Below are 21,080 nucleotides of genomic sequence, written 5' to 3' on the forward strand. Positions count from 1 at the left end.
GTGTTTGCTTTGTGGTAACCATGAAGCTTACACAGAATATCTTATACTTGCAGTAGTCTGTTGTAACGTAATAACTTGATTCAATTGTGATAAGAAGCAGTATATGTTTAATCCTCCTGTTACAGTCTATGTTTCGATATTATATTTTTCATATTGAGTATCCATAAACAAATTGGGTATCCATAAACAAATATTTGTAGCTGCCTCTTACATTTTATTGTTTGCATGGGAGTTCATAAAAGTGGTTTAGCTATTTCCTAAGTTCTAGGAAAAAGTAGACTCTAAAATAATGAAGTTTTTAAAAAAGAAAGTCATCTTGCAGCTGTTTCACTTATGAATGTCTTATTATGTCAGTGACTGAGAAATTCCTTGGGGAAACTCCATTTTGAAAACCATCTTAGAATAAGTCTGGAATCATTCATGGCTCACAACACAAAGACCAATGCAAGGTGTTTCAGAGATCAATCCTTTCTACTAAGAGGAATCCAGGGAATCTGGTGATTAGGATTTGCCGGTTCAGGATGACTTTTGAGCTCATTTAGAGTTGACCTCTCCTGGTGCAGCAGTGGGCCCACAGAAGAGGCACTTGTGGTTGATTGTTCCTCTTTTGTGTAGATTGGTCTATTAGAGGAGAACATATGTGTGGCAGTTGAAAATTGGAAAACCACACAAAGAAAAAAGGGGAAAATCAGTCTTTTGTGTCAAATCAAACAAAATAAATGAGTTTTATGAATTTGCTATACTTCTTTTTATATATTTTCTTTCTTCATTATTATATATATGTTTCTCATAGCATTTTATGTTTTTTTATGATAAAAACAAATATTTGGGCTTTTTATTGACACAGGCATGATAATTGTAAGCATTTATATTGTACAGTGGGATAATCATTATACATGTTTATAATGTGTAATGATTTAAACAGGGTAATTAGCATTTTTACCATTTTTAGTCAGTATTCTGTTACCATAACAAATACCCTAGATAATTAACTTTTAAAAGGGATAATTAACTTTTAAGGGTGGTTGCGGTCGGTCCATGATTAATTGGCCCATTGCTTTGGGTTTCTGGAGTGCAGGGTGTCACCACAGGAGAGCTTCCTAGGCCAAACCCAACCACCTTCTGTCCAGGGAGTTAAAGAGAGTGAGGAGTGGGCCAGGGTCCAAAATGCCCTTCAAGGACCCACCAGCAGTGACCTTCAAACCTCCCACTAGAGGACACCTCCAAAAGACTCCACCACCTCCCTTTGGCAGCTCCCTGGAGACCAAGCATTAATACGTGGCTTTCAGGGGACATTTAACAGACAGAATATGCCACCATCTCCTGAAACAGTGTCATGTTTTTGAGTTGGAATCTTCAAACTCTTCTCTTCCAGTTCTTTTAAAATATCTAATAAGTTGTTATGAGCCAGAGTCACCTCCTGTATGTGCTGTAGACACTAGGACTTACTCCTCCTCTATAACTATATTTTCTAATGATACCAATAATGTATGTTTGTTATAGAAAAAATTTAAATGTGAATAAAATAAGAGATATATTAAACAGAGTAAGGGTTTTTAACTTTCCTCAAACAAAGTGTACTGAGTGATTAGGATGCCTCATGTCTTTTCTTATCCTGGAAACAACTCATATGTGACTGGGATCAGGGGAGGCAGGAGGGAAGAAAAGGGAAGGCCCTGGTGAGTGAGTTGCATCCAGTTATGTTGTACGCATGTATACAAGTATGGTATAATGAATTCCACTATTATGCATAATATAATACATCAATAAAAAATTGTACACTAAAATATCACCATATTTCTAAAGTTACAATGTGAAAATAGAAAAAAATTTTTTTTCAAGCCACATTCTCACCCCTGCCAGCATTGTCACTGCAAGTGACTACTATTAATATTTGAGTGAATGTACCTGGTGCAAAAGATAATATGCATGTGTCAGCATATGTATTCATGTAAATTTTGTGTTTGTGTGTGACTTTCAGTTAATTTATACAACAAATAATATTACCATTTTCATTATTTTATAGATAACCTATTATATATAATATATAATCATTATGATACTTATTATACTATATGATATATATTACATTTTACTGATATTATATGTTTCATATATCTATTTATTTTATGTTATGTATTAATGAGCATAATATTATATATTTCATATATTATATTCATTTCATTAAACATATTTGTAACAGGTTTATTTCAACTGTTTCCATTTTAATGATGCAATAATAATCCATATTGTCTGTACTATGATATTACTTAGCCACTTCTCTCCTGATGGATATTTGTATTTTATATTGTGATGTTGCTGCAATGGGCATTTACAGATATTGTGTGTGTTATACACTCACACACACTTCTGCAGGGACAGCCATAGGTAAATTTCTAGTCATAATATTGCAAATTAAAGGGATTTCATTGTTTAAACATTTAAATTATCTTGCCAAGTCCCACCTGGCCTCCCCTGAACTAGTTTGGGCTTCCCTACAGTACAGTAGTCTCGAGGCAGTCAGACCCCTCACATGGTGGGTAACAACTTCAAGAGCAAGGATGTAAGCCAACAAAATGGAAGACATGCCACTATTTCAGACACAGTTGGTTTGAAACTTTCTATTCCCTGCACTATTCCAAGGTCTCTCAGAACTCTCCCAGACCCTCTCACATGAAACTACTATTGCGATAGGCAAAAACCCAATCCAGCTGCTGTTCTATGAGTGGTTTTTCAGTTAAAAACTCTTAGCTATTGGGGACTTCTTTGTTTCCTCTCAAGTCCCTTCTCCTCCTTTTCTTGAGAAATTACTGAAACTATACAATATTAGAAATTCTCACAGTTTGTATATCTTTTCCCTAATATACATTATATAGAGTAATCAAGAGTTTAAATAAAAAGGGTTTTAGAAACTCTTAAGAATGCAATAAGAAGATAATGACATAGTAAAAATGAAAGGGAGAACTGAAAGTGGGAAATTCCTCTGAAATAGAGAGGACCATCCCATATAAATAGCCGATCCCCATGGAGCCAGGACATTCACATTGCAGACCTTTGCAGTCTGTGCAACCTTGCATAGATTGTAGGCAGCGCTGTTCTGGTTGTCATCATGAACAACAGGTGCCTCCTCCAACTGGCTCTCCTGTTGTGCTTCTCCACCACAGCTCTTTCCCTAAGTTACAACCTGCTTCGACTCCAACAGTTCAACAGCAGTGTGGAATGTCAGAAGCTCCTGCAGCAGTTGAATGGAAGGCCTGCAGACTGCCTCAGTGACAGGATGGACTTCAAGATCCCCAAGGAGATCAAACATCCACAGCACTTCCAGAAGGAGCACGCTGCCTTTGTCATCTATGAGATGCTCAAGGACATCTTTCATGTATTAGAAAGAGGCTACACTAACCCTGGCTGGAATGAGACGGTTGTCAAAGACCTCCTTGCTAAACTCAATCATCAGATGGACCTCCTGAACACAACAGTGGTAGGGAAACTGGGGGAGGAAAACAAAACCTGGGCATATTCCAGCCCCATCCTGCGCCTGAAGAGTTACTATGTGAGGATCCGGACGTACCTGGAGGCCAAGGAGTACAGCAGCTGTGCCTGGAGAGTAGTCAGAGATGAACTCTACTGGAACTTCTCCTTCATTAACAGACTTACAGACAAATTCCAAAACTGAAGATGGCCCAGTAGGCACCACGTCTGGACCAGACAATGAGATCAGGTATTCTTCAACCAGCAGAGGCTCATTCAGTGACAGACAGCAAATGGGGTGCCTCTGAAAAGACAATAGACGTTTTTAACTTTTTAAATTAATTTATGAATTAAATTATTTTTATTCTTTATTTAAATATTTATGTTGGAAAATAAATTATTTATGATGCAAAAATCCATGTGGCAGTTTCAATTTTAACTTGATTTATAAAACCCCTATGTTCACATATTCAGAACCCCTCTTAGGTGCTCTTTGTAAAATGTGCCTGTAAAGTAGTAGAATTTCTAGCTTATGCCAGAATTTAAAATCCTGACATTTAAATTCCCCTGAAAGATTTATATTCCAAAGAAGCATATGTAATACACTAGGTACTACATAATAAGGGGATCTGAATCTTCTAGGACAATAAATGTGCGGTTGAAGCATTTGGATTGGAGGGGAGTGGGTATGCAAAGGATTTGGGAGTGGAACCTGGGGTGCCCACAGCTTCTGCTCTGTGCTCCAGGGTCTATGGTCATGAAGAAGAATTTAGCACTTGGGTGAACCAAAGGAATATGCTAACTCCTGTAGTCAACCTAAGCCCTTCCTTGTCTGGGGGATGCTCTGCCCCTGTGTACCCTCAAGATTGAGGGTGAGTTACTTCCAGGACACTTATGAAGTACCTTGATTTTGGTCCTCATACTAGTCAAAAGTTATGGAATCTGAGGGTTTCTGTCAGTTTCCAAGGAAAGGGAATAGAGGGAGGGGGACCTTCTTTCTACTCTAGCCATCTGTCTAGTTTTGTTTCCATGTTTCTCAAAAACCAAGTCTGCTCCTGGCCTCCCAGTTTGGTCAGACAGAATTATGGGAATATCTTATGTAGTTTTCCTGGTTCTCTGCATCTCTGAAGCCACGCACTCCTCAAAGCAACAATCCAAGACAGGTGCACAAGATTAAATCCAATTGTTAAGCCAGGCTAAAAGGCAACAATCACAGGTGAAAAGAAATTCAAAGGAACTGAAGGCACCAATTTCCCAGTGCTTGCACTGGGATAATGAAACTTTCCAAGGAATTCCAGGTTACCTGACCAGCATATGCCCACTGGCTAGGTTTTGGTCTTCAGACTGACTTCATGGAACTTGGGCTATTTTAGCTATTACTGTCATTTGCAGCTGCCATTTACTCAGAGATTCTAATGAAACAGGCACTGGGCTGAGCACCTATGTACATATTTCAATTTGATCCTCTTCACATACACCCTTATATAAGCAGTTTGCCTACCTAGTAGATACCTATTCTATATTTTTAAATTTTACAGGAGAGGAAATGAAATATCAGAAAGCCTTAGTAATCAACAAATTTCACAAAACTTTTGAGTGGGTGTTTATAAAAGTTTTATTTGAAACTATGCATTTGTTCTGAGAGCAGCATGAAAATCAGATTCTTGAAAAGAGTAAGACTTCAGGAGAAGAAATCTGAGAGCAGGTCCAGGGTAGTTACTATTAAGGTGACGAGGAGCTCAGGGACCCCACTTCCTACTCAAGGTGGTAACACATCAGCTGTACAAAAAATGTGCCAATCTGGTGGGCCTGCAGCCATTAACTCAAACTAGTCTGGTCCTCCGTAAAAAAGTCAACCTTCCCCCTTCTTCCACCTTCCAATATCAGCTTTTCCAAAAGCTGTGGTGAAGCAGGATTATCTTCTGCTATGGTACAGATATAAGAGCACCATGTAGAAATACAAAGTCTCTGCTGTGTCTAGAGCAGTCAGGAGGAAGCTGAGGAAGTCGCTGCAATGGGACTCGGCAGCCCACTACCTTCTCTGGCCATGTAGGTACCCTGGACCAGAAACTGGTTGGTTTATGAAAAGCCTGTTCTTCCTGTGTGCATTGACCAAAAGGACAAGGGAGGCTTCTGCAAAATTTAAGTACTGTATCAAATTTGAGGCGCCAGATCACCTACCTAGATCACTGGCATAGGATAAAGGATGCCTTAATTTAATTCCAGCAAGAATGAGGAAGAGGAGCCCTAAGGTAACATTTACATATGTTATAAGGTAAGTATGGATGAGGGCTAACCCTCCTCCTTTCTGCTTTCCTCCCTGGGTGAAAGTACGATCTCATCCTGACCAGAATCTGAGACAGTGCACCTGTCTGATCTGCCACTTTACAGCTTCCAGATCGATGAGCCAATGTAAGATCCTTTTCTGTATTAATTGTTGTACATAGTTGTAGCTAGAGAAAATAGACCAAGAGAGCATGGTTTTGAGTATTGGCTTGTTCTGAGGAGTCAGAGAAAGTCCCTGGATGATCTGGAACTGCAATACTCCTCAGATTAAGGCAGTGGTGACTCCCTGGTGGGAATGAAGAAGGGCTTTTCAGAACAGGTTGACTCTTGCACAACTTGAAATTGTGTGCACTGATGTGATGAAATTACTTCCATCTTCTCAAAACCTCAGTGAAGAAAAGTTTTTTTTTTTTTTTGTACTAGGGATTGAACCCAGGATTGCTTTGCCACTGAGTAACATCCCATAGTCAATTTCTATTTTGAGACAGTGTTTTACGTAAGGTCTCACTGAGTTGCAGAACATGTGATTCCCCTGCCTCAGTGGTTGGGATTACAGGTGTGTCCCAGACTCCTGACAGGTAAATCCTCATGTGTGTAGCATTTTTGTGCAGGAATCAGAGCAAGTGTCCTGGTTCATGATTTAAAGAGTATGTGGAATCAACTGCATGGTGGCCAGATCTTTATGATGAGGCAAATTTTCAGGACCAGACAGCAGAGCAATGACAACAGAACTGCCTTCCCCTTCTTACTTTGTACCTCAGGACTCCACGGAAATCATGCAGAGGATGCTGGACTTCTATGGAGAAAGATAAGGTGGTGGAGCCACCTTATCCAGCCTTTAAGTGATAAGAAGACCCAGACAAACAAATGGGTCACATGCAAATATATACGTGTTGTCTAAATATATGGAGATCTACTTCATCTTCTAGATGAAGTGCAATAGCAGCATGCATGTGTATCATCATTTTTGCAGTTAATAATGCTGATGTGGTGGCACTTTAGGGAACATTAGACACTTTCACTCTGAAGGAAATGAACAGTATGCCACAGACGAGGAGAAAACATTTGCAAGTCACATATCTGGTAAAGTACTTGTACCTATTGATATATGTTTTAAATGCTTTGAAAACACAATTATAAAAAACCAAACCAAGTTTGTTATCCCATTCCCCTCATAAACTCTTATATGTAATTTTTTATAACAATGAGGGTCTCCCTCCATTTCCATGTGATTTCCCTTTTTTTTTCTCCCTTTCCCTCCCGCCTCATGTCTCTGTTTAATGCTAATCTTTTCTTCCTGCTCATCCTCCCTGTTCTGTTCTTAGTTGCTCTCATTATATCAAAGAAGACATTTGGTATCCAATAAAAAAATTAAAAAAAAACCAAACCAAGAAAAATAGGTAAAATATTTAGATGGACATGTCATCAAACTAGAAACATGACCATTATATTATTATATATGTGGAGATGGTAGAACCTTCCTCAGAAATCATGGTAGTTTAGGACAGATAATGCATATAAAATGGCATGTTATTACAGAGGAACCCATGACAGTGTGGGGACCTTGTGCATCCACCACCCTTTCTGAGGAAAGCCCACCAGCATGGTGGCTGAGTCTATGATGAAGCATGGGAGGTGGCCCAGCAGAAATGACAGGACCCTCATCCATCTGGATTTCTATCTTGGCTGTTGTGGTTGTGAGACATGCGGAGAGCATGATGACAGGTTAGAAGATTCCTGGCGCCCAGATCCCAAATCTCAACCACTGTAAGCATTTTCTCTAAATTCGTCATAATGATGTTTGTTGAGCTTACAATAAAGAATAATTTTGTTCTCAATATTAATTGTTGATTTTAAATATTAGTTTGTCTCTAATCTCCTTGAGTATTTTGTTTAAAACAAACTCCAACATTTTACTGAAAGTGCCAGTAGAACATTCTTTTAATTTAATAGGATCAAATTAATTACATAACTTATTCAATGACTTGATGGTGAGTACTCCAGAAACTTGGTCATATCAAACATTTATTACCAAATCAGAAACTTTGCTTCAATTGAAATTTGGTCTGAAAATACTGTTTAATCTTTATAACTCTGTATTGCAGGCTCTTAGAAAACCAAAAATGCATCATATAAATGATACCCTTCAACAACTAACTTAGGAAGTTTTAGAAAATGAAGCCCATATTTACAAGTCACAGAACTGATAAAGAACTTATGTATATATATAAAAAAGAATTCTTAAAACTCAGAAGAAACCAAGTAACCCCAAAGCCTGAGAAAATATATTAAAATATGTTTCACCCAAAGAGAGAGACAGATACCAAGTAGGACAGGAAAAAAAATGATCATTATGAAGCATCAGAGCAATGAAAATAAACCACAAGTTGACACAACAACATATATATTGGACTGGCTATAGGTAAAAATCCTTGTCATGGAACTTTGGCAAGATTGTGGAGCAATTGGAAGGTTTATAACCTGCTGCTGAAATTAAAAAATCATTCAACTAGTTTGGAAAACCATTTTATACTTTCTTAGGCAGGCAAAACCTATACCCACCATATGACTCTGCAAGTCCATTCCCAAGAGAAAAGGAAGCACGTATCTATGCACAGACTTGCATATGAATGTTCTAGGAGCTTTATTTGGAATAGTCTGAAATTGGAAACAATTCAATGTCCATCAGGAGTGAATGACTGAAGAAATCATAGCATATCCACATGACAGAACACTAATCAGTGACTGAAAGCTATGAATCGTGGTACACAAGCATAGGGATGATTATACTGAGGATAAGAAGACAGACCAAAAAGGAGTGAATTCTCTAATATGCCATTTTGAACAAATTCCTGATATATAAAAAGGAAAACTAATCTATAATGACAGAATGAATACTAGTATTTATGGGGAAACAGAGCCTCTGGTATTTAGAAATGAGATGGTCAGAGTTTACAAAGGGACACAGCATGATTTTTAAGGTGACATGGCCATATTTAGTAACTTTTTGGTGGTGATGGTAAGGTGAAGGTCAGGACATTCAGAAATGCCTTTATTAAGGTATATACACAGTGTGTTCCCTAATAAAGACATATATACAGAGCAAGGTCTTCAGAGAAGTTGGAGAAAACAGTTAATGTTCATTCACCCTATATGGACAGCAGCTTTTCCAAGAGATGGTGCAACCTGCAATCACAGTGACTCAAGAGTAGGCCAGCCTCAGCAACTAAGCAAGGTCTGAAGCAATGTAGTGAGAACTGTCTCAAAATAAAAATAAAAAGTTCTGTGGATGTGGATTAGTGCTAAAGCGCCTCTGTATTCAATCCCAGGAACATCATCAAGAACAAAAATTTAACAGGAGTTTTATTTGGAAAAATAATTCTAAAAAGGGGTCTGGGGCAGAGCAGAGGAATTAATAATGAAAAAAATGGTTGGAAAACACTTTTCTTAACACATGTAGTGAATGTGTAAAGGAAAGTAAAAAGAGAAGTAGAAAATACTGGGGTGACGTTCAGAAAATTGAAAGCATATTGGTTCCTATTAAGGCATAGGAACAACAACAAAAAAGGCATAGGAACAAGTGAAAGGATTCAGAGAACCTACAGGTAACAGTGCAAGATCACCCATCTCAGGCAGCCCAGCAGCATCTGCAAGATCCCCAATGGCCTTGCCCTTGCCTTTCCTGCTGGCCCTGGTGGTGCTCAGCTGCAAGAACACCTACTTTCTGGGCTGTGACTTGCCTCAGATCCACAACCTGGGTCTTGAAACTCCTGAGAAAAATGAGGAGGGGTCCCTGACACTCCTGCAAAAAATGAGGAGCATTCCCACTTTCTCCTGCCTGAACTACAGAAAAGAATTTGCTTTCTCCCAGGAGCACCTGGAGGGTGAGCAGGTACAGAAGGCTCAAGCTGTTGCTGTCCTCCATGAGATGACCCAGCAGGTCTTCAACCTCTTCAGCACCCAGGAGGCCTTTGCTGCTTGGGACCAGACTCTCCTGGACACCTTCCTCACTGACCTCCATCAGCATCTGGATGACCTGAAAAACTGTGGGACCCAGCAGGTGGGAGTGGAAGAGGCTCCCCTGAGGGCTGTGAGGAAATACTTCCACAGGATCACTGTCTACCTGAAGGAGAAGAAATACCTGCCTTGTGCCTGGGAGGTGGTCAGAGCAGAAATCATGAAATCCTTCTCTTCATCAGCCAACTTGTATGGAAGACTAAGGAGCATGGAATGAGACCTGGTCCAGCAGGGAAATGCCTCTCACTGATGAACACACCTTACCACACTCCCAAAGTTCTGCCATTTCAAAGACTCTCATTCCTGCAGGATTTGTGAAATGAATTCCATCATTTTATCAGATGATTTCAGGAATATTAGGCAATATCATTTTTCTACACATGACCATGATGATGTATCTGTTTATTTAAATATTTATTTTTATACCATTTATTAGATATATTTTTGTTCATATAACACCAGATGTACCTTTACATTGTAGCTAATAAAACAAAATATACTTTACATACATATATTTCTTATTTAGCTATGTGTATTAAATTTGAAGTAGTGATAACTTTTCTGTTCTTATTCTTGAAAAGACAAGTAAATCCTGATTTTGCAATTTTATTCAAAAATGAATGGTAGAATTGACTCACCACTAATGCTAAATTTACACTGATAATAATAATTCACTTTATCTAAGCCAGGTTTGTTTTTTCCTCAGGATGATGAGGTGAACATGACAAACACCAAACAGTTATTGGTCTCTTCTGTCCCATGTTTAGAACCAAGAAAACCTAAACTGAATGATCCTACTTAATATCAATTGTGTTAAAAGGTATAAGGAAGAGTATGAAAAACCAATTAAATTCTCTAAACAGAAGGTAATTGCAGCATGTTAGGAAAGAAAGTCGAAAGCAGGCACTTCTTCTATAATTTGACTGCTAGACAACTAAGTTCAAATGCCCATTGGATATCTGATTTGCAATTTACAAGAAATAAATGTCTGATGGGTCATAACTGTCAACTGGAAGTCCAGCAATGGAGGTGGTTTGTGGAGAGAGAGTGTAGAGGAAGAAAAGGATTAAAGCTTAACCCTGAGGACCTTCAACATTTAAAAGGAAGAGAGAGAAAAGCGAGGAAGGAGACAGAGTTGAAAATTCTGACATTAGAAGGAGAAGAGGAGATAATGGCAGTAAAACAGTGTCATTAGGAAATAAACTTGCTTAGAAGAAGAGCAATTATTAGATTTATGGAAGATATGGATTGAAACACATTGGGAAAGTGGAGGGCAGGGAAATCTTAGTGATCGAGAAGAATCCATCAGTAGAAACCATGTTAGCCAAGGTAGTAACGAATAAGAGAAGAGGATTTAGGGTGCATATTTTTTAAAAAACAAATTTAAAAAAGAATGAGAGGTTGTAATCTGAGGCAGAGGAGAAAAGTGGGATATGATCTGAAAAATAGTGTAGGGTTTTCTTTTTCTATACAGTTTTCACCTCTGAAATATATTTATGTTCAAATGGATTTCATATATTGGCAAGTCATATTAGTAACCTTTCTATTGTATTAATGTTAAATCATGACATCTTTAATTACAATGGTCATTTTTCCTGTATTAGTAAGTACTATGTTAAATGTCAGTAAGCTGCTCTGTGGGTTGAAAGCGTCACCACAGTGGGAAGTTAGACAGAACTAATGACCTTGTGAGAGATGGATCTTAGAATTAGTGAGTGGAAATGACACTGGAGAAGGTGGCAGGCGAGTAAGAGTAGAGAAGAACTCCCCTGCAGCAAGTCAATCTGAGGAGCCAGTCATTTGAATTTCCCTCCAATTCAGACTTACTTCTGTCTTCCTTTGGCTTCTGGTGCAATCATAGCTTTCTAGGAATATCACCACAGAAGTAAAAATGGTGTGTTGAAAATTTTTGGAAATACTGGCTCAATGTTGTTGCATTTTTATTTTTCTGTTTGACTTCTAACCTCAAGATGAAAATGAAAGTAATTGAAAAACATCAGGACAACTCTTTGCTCAGGAAAACATTGAAAGAATAAGAATGTGTAGGTACAACTAGGCGGCGAACCCCATCAGCACAGAAAGAGGCAGTGAGGGAACAGCTGACTGCAGAGCTGACAGAGTAAATGTTGTAAGACTGAATTTTTGACAGTCTGAGACCTGGAGGGACTTCAGTCTGATTAGCAAAGCAGAGTTCCCTAACCTAAAGCCAGACCAGGGAGGTGTGAGCAGGGAGGGGAATAGAGAGAGAAAGAGGGGAGGAAGATCATGTAAGCTCACTACTTTACCCACAGCTGGGAAAAAAAGAAGACCAAATTAAAATGCAAGAGATCTCAGTGAAGGAGATCAAGCAGTTTAACCCAAATTGTGGGCTCAAAGTCCTGCTGAGAGTCGCCTTCATTTTGTGGAGTCCACAGCTGGCCTGTTGCCCTAGAATAAATTAAATCAACATGGCATCTCTTCACCTCCAGATAGCAACAGATAAAACCAGAGAGACTGTTCCTGCAGAGGGATGTCACTATAATCTGTGCAGAAGGACCTTGTACATGAGTCCCTCCTTGCCAAAAGTTGCTGAAACCCCCTACCCCTTAGCAGCCACCAGAGGTGTAGGGGAGCAGACTGCCCTGGAAGTGCTAGCCTAACTCCCCATGGCCTTTGTGGCAGGCTAGATAGAGAAGGCACAGAAGCCCCCAGTGGCAGGAAATGAAAGTGCAGAACCAGGCAGGAAAGCAGTCTGTGTCCCAGCAGCAGATGGGGATAGTCTCTGGAAGTTAGAGCTGCAGCAGGTCGGAGATTGGACATGGGTGGGATGGCTGTCTCACTCCCAGGCAGCAGAGGGGGACAGCCCCCATGATTCCTGGCTGCAGCCAGCAGGAGCTTGGACCATGTCTGTGTCTGTCCCTGTCAGAGGAGGGGAGCAGCTCTAGTAGTTTGTGACTATGGGCAGTGGGATCTAGAAGCCAGACAAACTTGCTAAGCCTCTTTCTCAGTACCAGAAAAAGTGTCCCAGCGATCTGAGTAGGTCAGGGGGGACACTTTTGCACCACTCACCACCCATGGAGAACCCACAATGACAGGCCCCATGCTTGCAGATAGCCACCAGGCTCTGTGTCACTTTGAAAAGGACCCTAGGAAGGAGAGTGGGAGGGGTGGTGACCCAGGACACTCAGAGTGACTGTTCAGATCTAAGCATCCTGAGTTCCTGCACACAAGATAAACAGCCAACAGACAGAGTGCCACACCCTTGGAGCATCCAGCTTTAGGCCATTGGGCTGATAAATGAGAACATGCTGGTGAGGAGGCCCACAGCAACTCAAGCACTGGCTCCTGGGCCCCAGCACCTCTTGGGGTGATCCAAAGCTGAAAGAGGTGGATATTTTCAATAGGTTCCAAATCCTGACAAAATCCAAAAAGCATTCAACAAGAATTTTCTTCATCTTGGCATGTTTAATTATGAATAGTTCTGATTATATATGTATTACTCTTCACTTTTATTTTATATTTGTGACCATAGTATTTGATCTTGTGCCTCAAGCAGGTTTCACTGTATTTCTTCTAATGTTTTAAAGCACTTATTAAAACTATTCTCTTTTTTGAGCTCAGATTTACACTTTCTTTCCTTGCTCCCTCTTTTCCCTCTTAGATTACCTGCTGTCAATTGTCCTCATACATTTTTTCTTCTGCTTGCCTTGATGTGCATTTAATTTTCTATGTTATCTTCTTTCATTATTGTTTTCTCTCTCCTTTTATCCATATTTCTTTCTTCTCCTTTTCTGTATCTATATAATGTTGTAGCAATATTGGTATATTTAATTGATAATAATGATAATAATATTTTTCAATCTATTCCAGAACTGTACTACAAGTTTATACTTGGATTAGAAAAGTTGTGGAGAAAACTTTCAATATGTTTTTGGTTTTTACTAAGGTTGAATAGTATTTGGCTTTGCTCTAAAGTGATTGTACTAAATAGGGATCAATAGCTTCTCTCAAAATGATAATAGTATTCATATTAAAGTGATAATGAACTGCATAAGATGTACATTCAGTGAAGGTATCAACAGATGTGTATTTACCCAGCCTGGGGCTCTAAGAAAGAAGCTCTCTAAATAGTCCCTTAAATAAATAAAACAATAATCATCCTAATAGGTGATTGGATATACTAGCAGTATAAAAAGGAGGGGACAGCCCCCATGATGCCTAACTGCAGTCAGCAGGAGCTTGGACCAAGTCTGTGTCTGTCCCAGTCAGTTGAGGGGAGCAGCTCTAGTGGTTTGTGACTATGGGCAGTGGGATCTGGAAGCCAAGCAAACTGGTTAAGCCTCTTTCTCAGTATCAGAAAAAGTGTCCCAGTGATCTGAGTAGGTCAGGGGGCACACTTTTGCACCACACACCCCCCATGGAGAACCCACAATGACAGGCCCCATGCTTGCAGATAGCCACCAGGCTCTGTGTCACTTTGAAAAGGACCCTAGGAAGGTGAGTGGGAGGGGTGGTGACCCAGGACACTCAGAGTGACTGTTCAGATCTAGGCATCCTGAGTTCCTGCACACAAGATAAACAGCCAACAGACAGAGTGCCACACCCTTGGAGCATCCAGCTTTATGCCATTGGGCTGATAAATGAGAACATGCTGGTGAGGGGGTCCTCAGCAACTCAAGCATTGGCTCCTGGGCCCCAGCACCTCTCGGGGTGACCCAAAGTTGGGAGAAGTGGACATATTTTAAAGTTTTCAAATCCTGACAAAATCCAAAGAGCATGCAATAAGAATGTTCTTCACCTTGGCATGTTTAAGTATAAATAGCTCAGTGGTCAACTTTGACTACATATGTATTACTCTTCACTTTGATTTCATATTTGTGACTATAGTATTTGATATTGTTCCTCAAACAAGTTTCACTGTATTTCTTCTAATGTTTTAAAGCATTTATTGAAATTTTTCTCTTTGTTTTGAGCTCAGATTTATATTTTCTTCCTTACTCCCTCTTTTTTCTCTTAGATTACCTGCTGTCAATTGTCCCAATACATTTTTTCTTCTTCTTGCCTTGATGTGCGTTTTAGTTTTCTATGATATCTTCTTTTATTCTTGTTTTCTCTTTTCTTTTGTCCAAATTTTCTTTCCTCTCCTTTTCTGTACCTATATAATGTTATAGCGATATCGGTATATTTAATTGATAATAATGAAAATAATATTTTTTCTCAGTCTATACCTGAACTGTACTACAAGTTTATACCTGGATTAGAAAAATTGTGGAGAAAAGTTCCAACACGTTTTTGGTGTTTTCCTAAGGTTGAATAGTATGTGGATTTGCTATAAAGTGATTGTAATAAACAGGGATCACTAGCTACTCTCAAAGTGATAATAATATTTATCTTAAAGTGATAATGAACTGCAGGCGACATACATTCAGTGAAAGTATCAACAGAGGTGTATTTGCGAAGCCTGCAGCTCTGAGGGGAAAGAAGATCATTAAATAGTCCCTTACATAAATAAAACAATAATCATTGTAATAGATGATTGGATATATACTAGCAGCATAAAAAAGGAGGGGAACAAACCACACCAAAGAAACCAGAACAATTGATCTCATATCTACCATATTGGAAGAAATGACATTAAAAATATTTATAAATTTCATAGTGAAAATCTTTAATAAGCTAAAAGAAGATACGTAATGAACTTAGAATAAGTGAGAGATAATTTCAATAAAGATGTAGAGATTCTGAAAAATACAAAACAGAAGTACTAGAAATGAAACTCGATAAACAAAATTATGTTTTCAGCAGAAAGCTTCACTAATAGATAAGATCACTTTGAAGAGAGATTTTGAGGAATATGATACATTATGTTTTATACAAATTAGTTATACTAAAGTCATTGAATAAGTTTATTTAGAAAGTTATGTTGATACTAATAGCTTTTCAGATTTACTTTTGACTGAATGTTTAAATTTAGACATTTTTAATTCAGTATTGAATACAAAGATTAAATTTAACAATTTTACTTATTTATATATTTACTTATAATATTTTAACTTATAATAATGGCATATTCATTGGGTATATAAATACATACTCATGAATATTAAAGCTTAATAGGATGGACATGGTTGTGAGCACCTTTAATCCCAGTGATTCCAGAGGCGGAGACAGAAGGATCACACGTTTGAGGTCAGCCTGAGGAAGTAAGGGAGGGCATGGTACCTTAGCAAGACCCTGTGTCAAGATAAAAATGAAAAGGGTTGGGGACGTGGCTCAGTCATAAAACACTTCTGCGTTCAATACCTAGTAAGCTCGTCCCCCATAAAAAATTAATAGGGGTTTCAGTTGGGAAAATAATTCTAAAAGCAAGGTCTGGGGGCAAGGGGAATATATAATGAAAATATGGTTTGGAAACATTACTCTAAACACATGTAGTTAAACCATAAAGGAAAGCAAAAACAGAAGTAGAAAGTACTGGTGACATTCAGAAAATTGAGAGCATATTGGTTCCTATTCAAGACATAGGAACAAGTCAAGGGCTTCAGAGAACCTAGAGGCAAAGGTGCAAGACCACCCATCTCAAGCAGCCCAGCAGCATCTGCAAGATCCCCAATGGCCTTGCCCTTGGCTTTCCTGCTGGCCCTGGAGGTGTTAAGCTGTAAGTCCACATGCTCTCTGGGCTGTGACCTGCCTCAGATTCACAATCTGGATCTTGCAACTCCTGACAGGAATGAGGAGGGGACCTGGATGCTCCTGGAAAAAATGAGGAGAATTCCCACTTTCTCCTGCCTGAAGTACAGAAAGGACTTTGCTTTCCCCAAGGAGCAGCTGGAGGATGAGCAGGTACAGAAGACTCAAGCTGTTGCTGTCCTCCATGAGATGACCCAGCAGGTCTTCAACCTCTTCAGCACCCAGGAGGCCTTTGCTGCTTGGAACAAGACCCTCCTGGACACCTTCCTCAGTGGCCTCTATCAGCATCTGGATGACCTGAAAAACTGTGGGACCCAGCAGGTGGGAGTGGAAGAGGCTCCCCTGAGGGCTGTGAGGAAATACTTCCACAGGATCACTGTCTACCTGAAGGAGAAGAAATACCTGCCTTGTGCCTGGGAGGTGGTCAGAGCAGAAATCATGAAATCCTTCTCTTCATCAGCCAACTTGTATGGAAGACTAAGGAGCATGGAATGAGACCTGGTCCAGCAGGGAAATGCCTCTCACTGATGAACACACCTTACCACACTCCCACAAGTTCTGCCATTTCAAAGACTCTCCTTCCTGCTGGAATTGTGACATGAATTCAATTTTTCAGATGTGTTCAGGCCTTTGCCCAACATTGCTTTTAAATCTATAGGCACTAGAACCTTACATCCCTGCAGATGTGTCTATTTATCTATTTAAATATTTATTTAACTATTTATATAATTTTATTTATTTTGTCTATATGATATTATGTATATGTTTGCAATATGATTAATACAGCTGAACATTTTCTTTATATTTAAGAAGTTGATATATTTGTTCTTCATTACTTTTTAAATTTCTTTAACTCTTTACATTCTTGCAGGGAATGAGGGATTGGATTCATTTTTCTTTTCATTCTTTTCCATTTTATTTTAAATTGCAACCAAAAGTTTAGTTCCAAATGCTGATTTCTAGGTTGAATTTACTTCATGGCCATCATTATTTTTGCCTGTAGAAAAAGTGATATTAGTAGAAAATCAATAAACTCTGGATATGATAAAGGAAAACCATAAAAATTACCCCTCAGAAGAAGAAAAAAATAACGGGACTTCTCTGACTCATCTTTCTGCTTACTCCATTGGGTTTTGTGCTTAGATACTCTTCATGTCTCATTCATTATCCAAATTTCATCTATTTTCCCTCTATAGTGATGGTTTCAATGCACCCAACTGCTTTCTGATATTCTTGTTTAACTTTTTTAACATACATCAAAACACAAAAGTGGTACACATTAGTGCAGTGCCATGTTGAATGTAATGTTTAAATCAGGTCAACAAATTCATCTCTTTGAACATTTTTCATGTCTCTGTTGTGAACCTCTCAAAAATCCCTTCCTCCATATTTTTCAAATGCACAGGAGGTTCGTGCTCTGAACAGTCACGACATTCTGGAATCGCTCACCAGCTCCTTGTTCCTTTCCAGGTGTATTGGGGAACCATTGATCACCCTTTCCCAAATTTGCTCACCTTCTGCTCTCTGTGGCCTCTGGTAAGCACCAACCCACTCTCAGCTCCTATGAGATCAACTTCTCTCTAGTTCCCATGTGAGTGAGATCTGGTGGCACTTGTCCTCCTGTCCTGGTTCATTTCACTTTACATGTGATCTCTGGTTCCATGCATGCTGTATATCACAGCTTTTCGTGCTAGTGCACATGTGTGTGTCTGTATAATATATCCTACAGTATATAATATACAATTATTTAAAAATATTTTCATTATACACACACACACACACACACACACTCACACACACACACACACTCACACACACACACACACACACACATACATGTGTATACTAACATTTCATTTGCGGGTTGTGATTCCTGTGACACTCCTCCTTGTTCCCTAATTCCATGGATCCTATCATGTCACTGCCTTATCACAGTTGTTTCCTCCCTCTCTGATTCAGAAACTTCCAGTGTGCCTGGCATGGCAGTGCATGCTTGTAATCCCAGAGGTTCTCTAGGCTGAGGCAGGAGGATGGCAAATTCAAAGCCATACTTAGCAAACTATCCAGGCCCTCAGCAATGTAGGGTAGAATGTAGTTCAGGGGTTATGCGTCCTTGGGTTCAATCCCTGGTACCAAGCAAGCAAACAAACAAAACACAAAATCAGAAAGAAAAACAAAAAAAACCAAAATCAACCAAGTGTGATTTCCTCCTTTATTTCTCATTAACCTGCTCATGCATATCTGCTTCCTGTTCTATTATGGTTTCCAGATATAAATTTTCTCTAGAATTGTATCGAGTCACCAACTGAAAGCCATAAATGAATGAGAGTTCTATGTTTGTCAGAAACCTCCAAGAGAAGTTTAGTTCCTACTGGTTAATATTTTTGGAAATAAAAGCATGTTGTTATTACAGTGATATAACAGTAGTGTGACAAATAAACAAAGAGAAAGCATGATTCATTTCACTCTGGAAGCAATTAACATATTGACAGAAGAAGACAGCAGCCTACTGGCCCAAGTAGACAGGGAAAGAGTCCAAGTCTGGCAATCAAGTTTCTGTTCTATGCACAATTTCTGTGTCCTGGGAAGAGACATTTTTCCACAGCTAAAATAGGCTGTTCTCCTTGAAGGAAATGACCCCAATACCAGAAGAGTCCAACTTCTCAACTTTCCATCCCAGAAAGAGCAATGACTCTCAGCCCCAGGAAGGTAGTGTCCTCATTGGGAGAAAGGGTCAGAATACTCCCACCCTCCCCTTCAGCCTGCTCAGCCTTCCAGAGTCTCCTGGCCCTTCAGTCCCTCTGTGTAGTGTATGATGCTAGAAGGCAGGAGAGCATGTCTATTGTATATAGGAGGCAGGACAGTATACCTGAAGGAAAATGAGGAAAAATCTAAGTGTCTACTTTTACAATTTTACTCTTAGTAAATTACCCAGGATGCCTTTATAGTGAAGAGAAAATTCTGTTTTGAGAAGGAAGGATTGGACCCAGGGTGCTTTATCACTTTGTCATAAACACAGCCCTTTTAATTTTTTTTAAAGTTTTTAACATTTATTTTTTGGTTGTAGGTGGACACAATACCTTTGTTTTATTTTTATGTGGTGCTGACGATGGAACCCAGTGAGTGCCTCATGCATGCTAGGTGACTTCTCTTCCTCTGAGCCACAACCCCAGCCCAAACCAAGCCCTTTTATTTTTTATTTTGAGACAACTTGTAACTTGCTAGGTTGTGTAGGGCCTCACTAAGTTGCAGAGGCTGGCCCTGAACTTGCCATCTCTTCCTTCTTTAGCCTCCCGAGCCAGGTGTGCACCCCTATGCCTAGAGAAAATTCTGTCTCTTTGAATAATGACTTGGAAGGTTTGCTCCACCTTAATTCAGGAGTAAGACACAGCAAGGGCAAATGTAAAGGGATTTCAGAGGGTGCAGAAATAGCCAACTGACAGCCTGTGAAAGAATCCATTGGGGAAGACACTGGGAAGTTTAAAGAAGTTTGAATAATGTGGTTATTTATGAGGGTGATCAGGAATTGCCTGTGAATTGCTGAGCTAGCTGAAAGGGGCTTGGAGTGAGGGAATCACTCAAACCTTAGCTCAGATCACAGACCCAACCTTTTCTCCACATGAGAGGAAGGGTGCAGTCTGAGACACTCAAAGTTACACTTAATTTTTTTTGTTTGTCTTCTTTCTTCCTGTAAAGCTTGCGGGACTCTCAATTTACAAGAAGGCAAAAAACACTGCAATTTCTGTACCTTGTGGGTTTCCTTTTTCCTCATTTCTCTGTCTCTGTCTTTCCCTTTCTTGTTGCTTAACACGTTTCAACATTATTGCCCTGTCCGTTCTTTATTTTTTAGTGTTGTTTACTTCTTTAATGTAGTTTTAATTCTTTACCATGTCATGCTCCCTGTGCAAAAATCACAAAATTTGGCTCTTTATTCTCAATTCACACGGAAACATCTCTGGAACCATCTTCTGATCATATCATATGTTAATTTATTATACAGTGGAAAGTGTTGAAAACCAAGTTGAGAAAGTAGTGAGTCTGACAGCAAGGGGCTCTGACTCAGCCTGGAAACAGGACTAGAGAAGGACTCAAGTCTGCCCTGGGTGCCGTGGTAAGCACCAACTGGAGAAAGCATGGCTCTGTGTTATGTAAGAAGCAGGAGGGTGAAGGTGGCCACACCTCAACCTTCCCTGCCTGCCAAGCCTCACACCGCAAGGGGCAAGGTAGGCTTTCTGAGCCCAGAAAGACAGAACATAGACTAAAACCAGATGCCAGATCCTCTGGCATCTCAATTTCTCTGCTATATGGATTTGATATCACACTTTACTTGGTTCATAAGTTCAAGTCTATTTCTATTCTTTCAGTTCTTAATAGGACCTTCCTGACAAGCCATATGTCAACTATCCCTTAGGTGCTGACCTTGGATCATTGGTGAGTTTGGAATAGTTCATCTCTCCAGATTTATATTTGTCTCCAAGGAGCTCTCCAAATGACTAACAGTGTTAATGGGAAGTATGAGATACTACTTTCAAAGATCTTAAAATGATGGTTTTCTATAGTCAGCCTATAAATCATTTTGATGGTATTATTTTTAATATCATTATTAGGAGATTAGGAGTATTTTCCAGACTAAGACTTAA

The 21,080-nt window shown here is 39.3% G+C and overlaps 3 protein-coding genes across 3 annotated transcripts; all 3 read left to right on the forward strand.

The window, feature by feature from the left end:
- Nucleotides 1–3,109: 3,109 nt before the first annotated feature.
- LOC308640889 (interferon beta-like) lies at nt 3,110–3,673 on the forward strand (the record flags this gene model as incomplete). The annotated part of the gene is made up of 1 exon (XM_081278868.1): nt 3,110–3,673. The coding sequence occupies one exon, from the start codon at nt 3,110–3,112 to the stop codon at nt 3,671–3,673; it is 564 nt and encodes a 187-aa protein (XP_081134994.1).
- Nucleotides 3,674–9,415: 5,742 nt separating this feature from the next.
- LOC308641298 (interferon alpha-5-like) lies at nt 9,416–9,988 on the forward strand (the record flags this gene model as incomplete). The annotated part of the gene is made up of 1 exon (XM_081279770.1): nt 9,416–9,988. The coding sequence occupies one exon, from the start codon at nt 9,416–9,418 to the stop codon at nt 9,986–9,988; it is 573 nt and encodes a 190-aa protein (XP_081135896.1).
- Nucleotides 9,989–16,362: 6,374 nt separating this feature from the next.
- Nucleotides 16,363–16,935, forward strand: LOC308642870 (interferon alpha-5-like; the record flags this gene model as incomplete). Its single annotated transcript, XM_081282245.1, has 1 exon — nt 16,363–16,935. One exon carries the CDS (start codon nt 16,363–16,365, stop codon nt 16,933–16,935), a length of 573 nt encoding a protein of 190 aa, XP_081138371.1.
- Between the last annotated feature and the right edge of the window lie 4,145 nt (nt 16,936–21,080).

The sequence above is a fragment of the Spermophilus citellus genome (genome assembly GCF_964194105.1).
Source record: "Spermophilus citellus genome assembly, chromosome: 2".
NCBI lineage: Eukaryota > Metazoa > Chordata > Mammalia > Rodentia > Sciuridae > Spermophilus > Spermophilus citellus.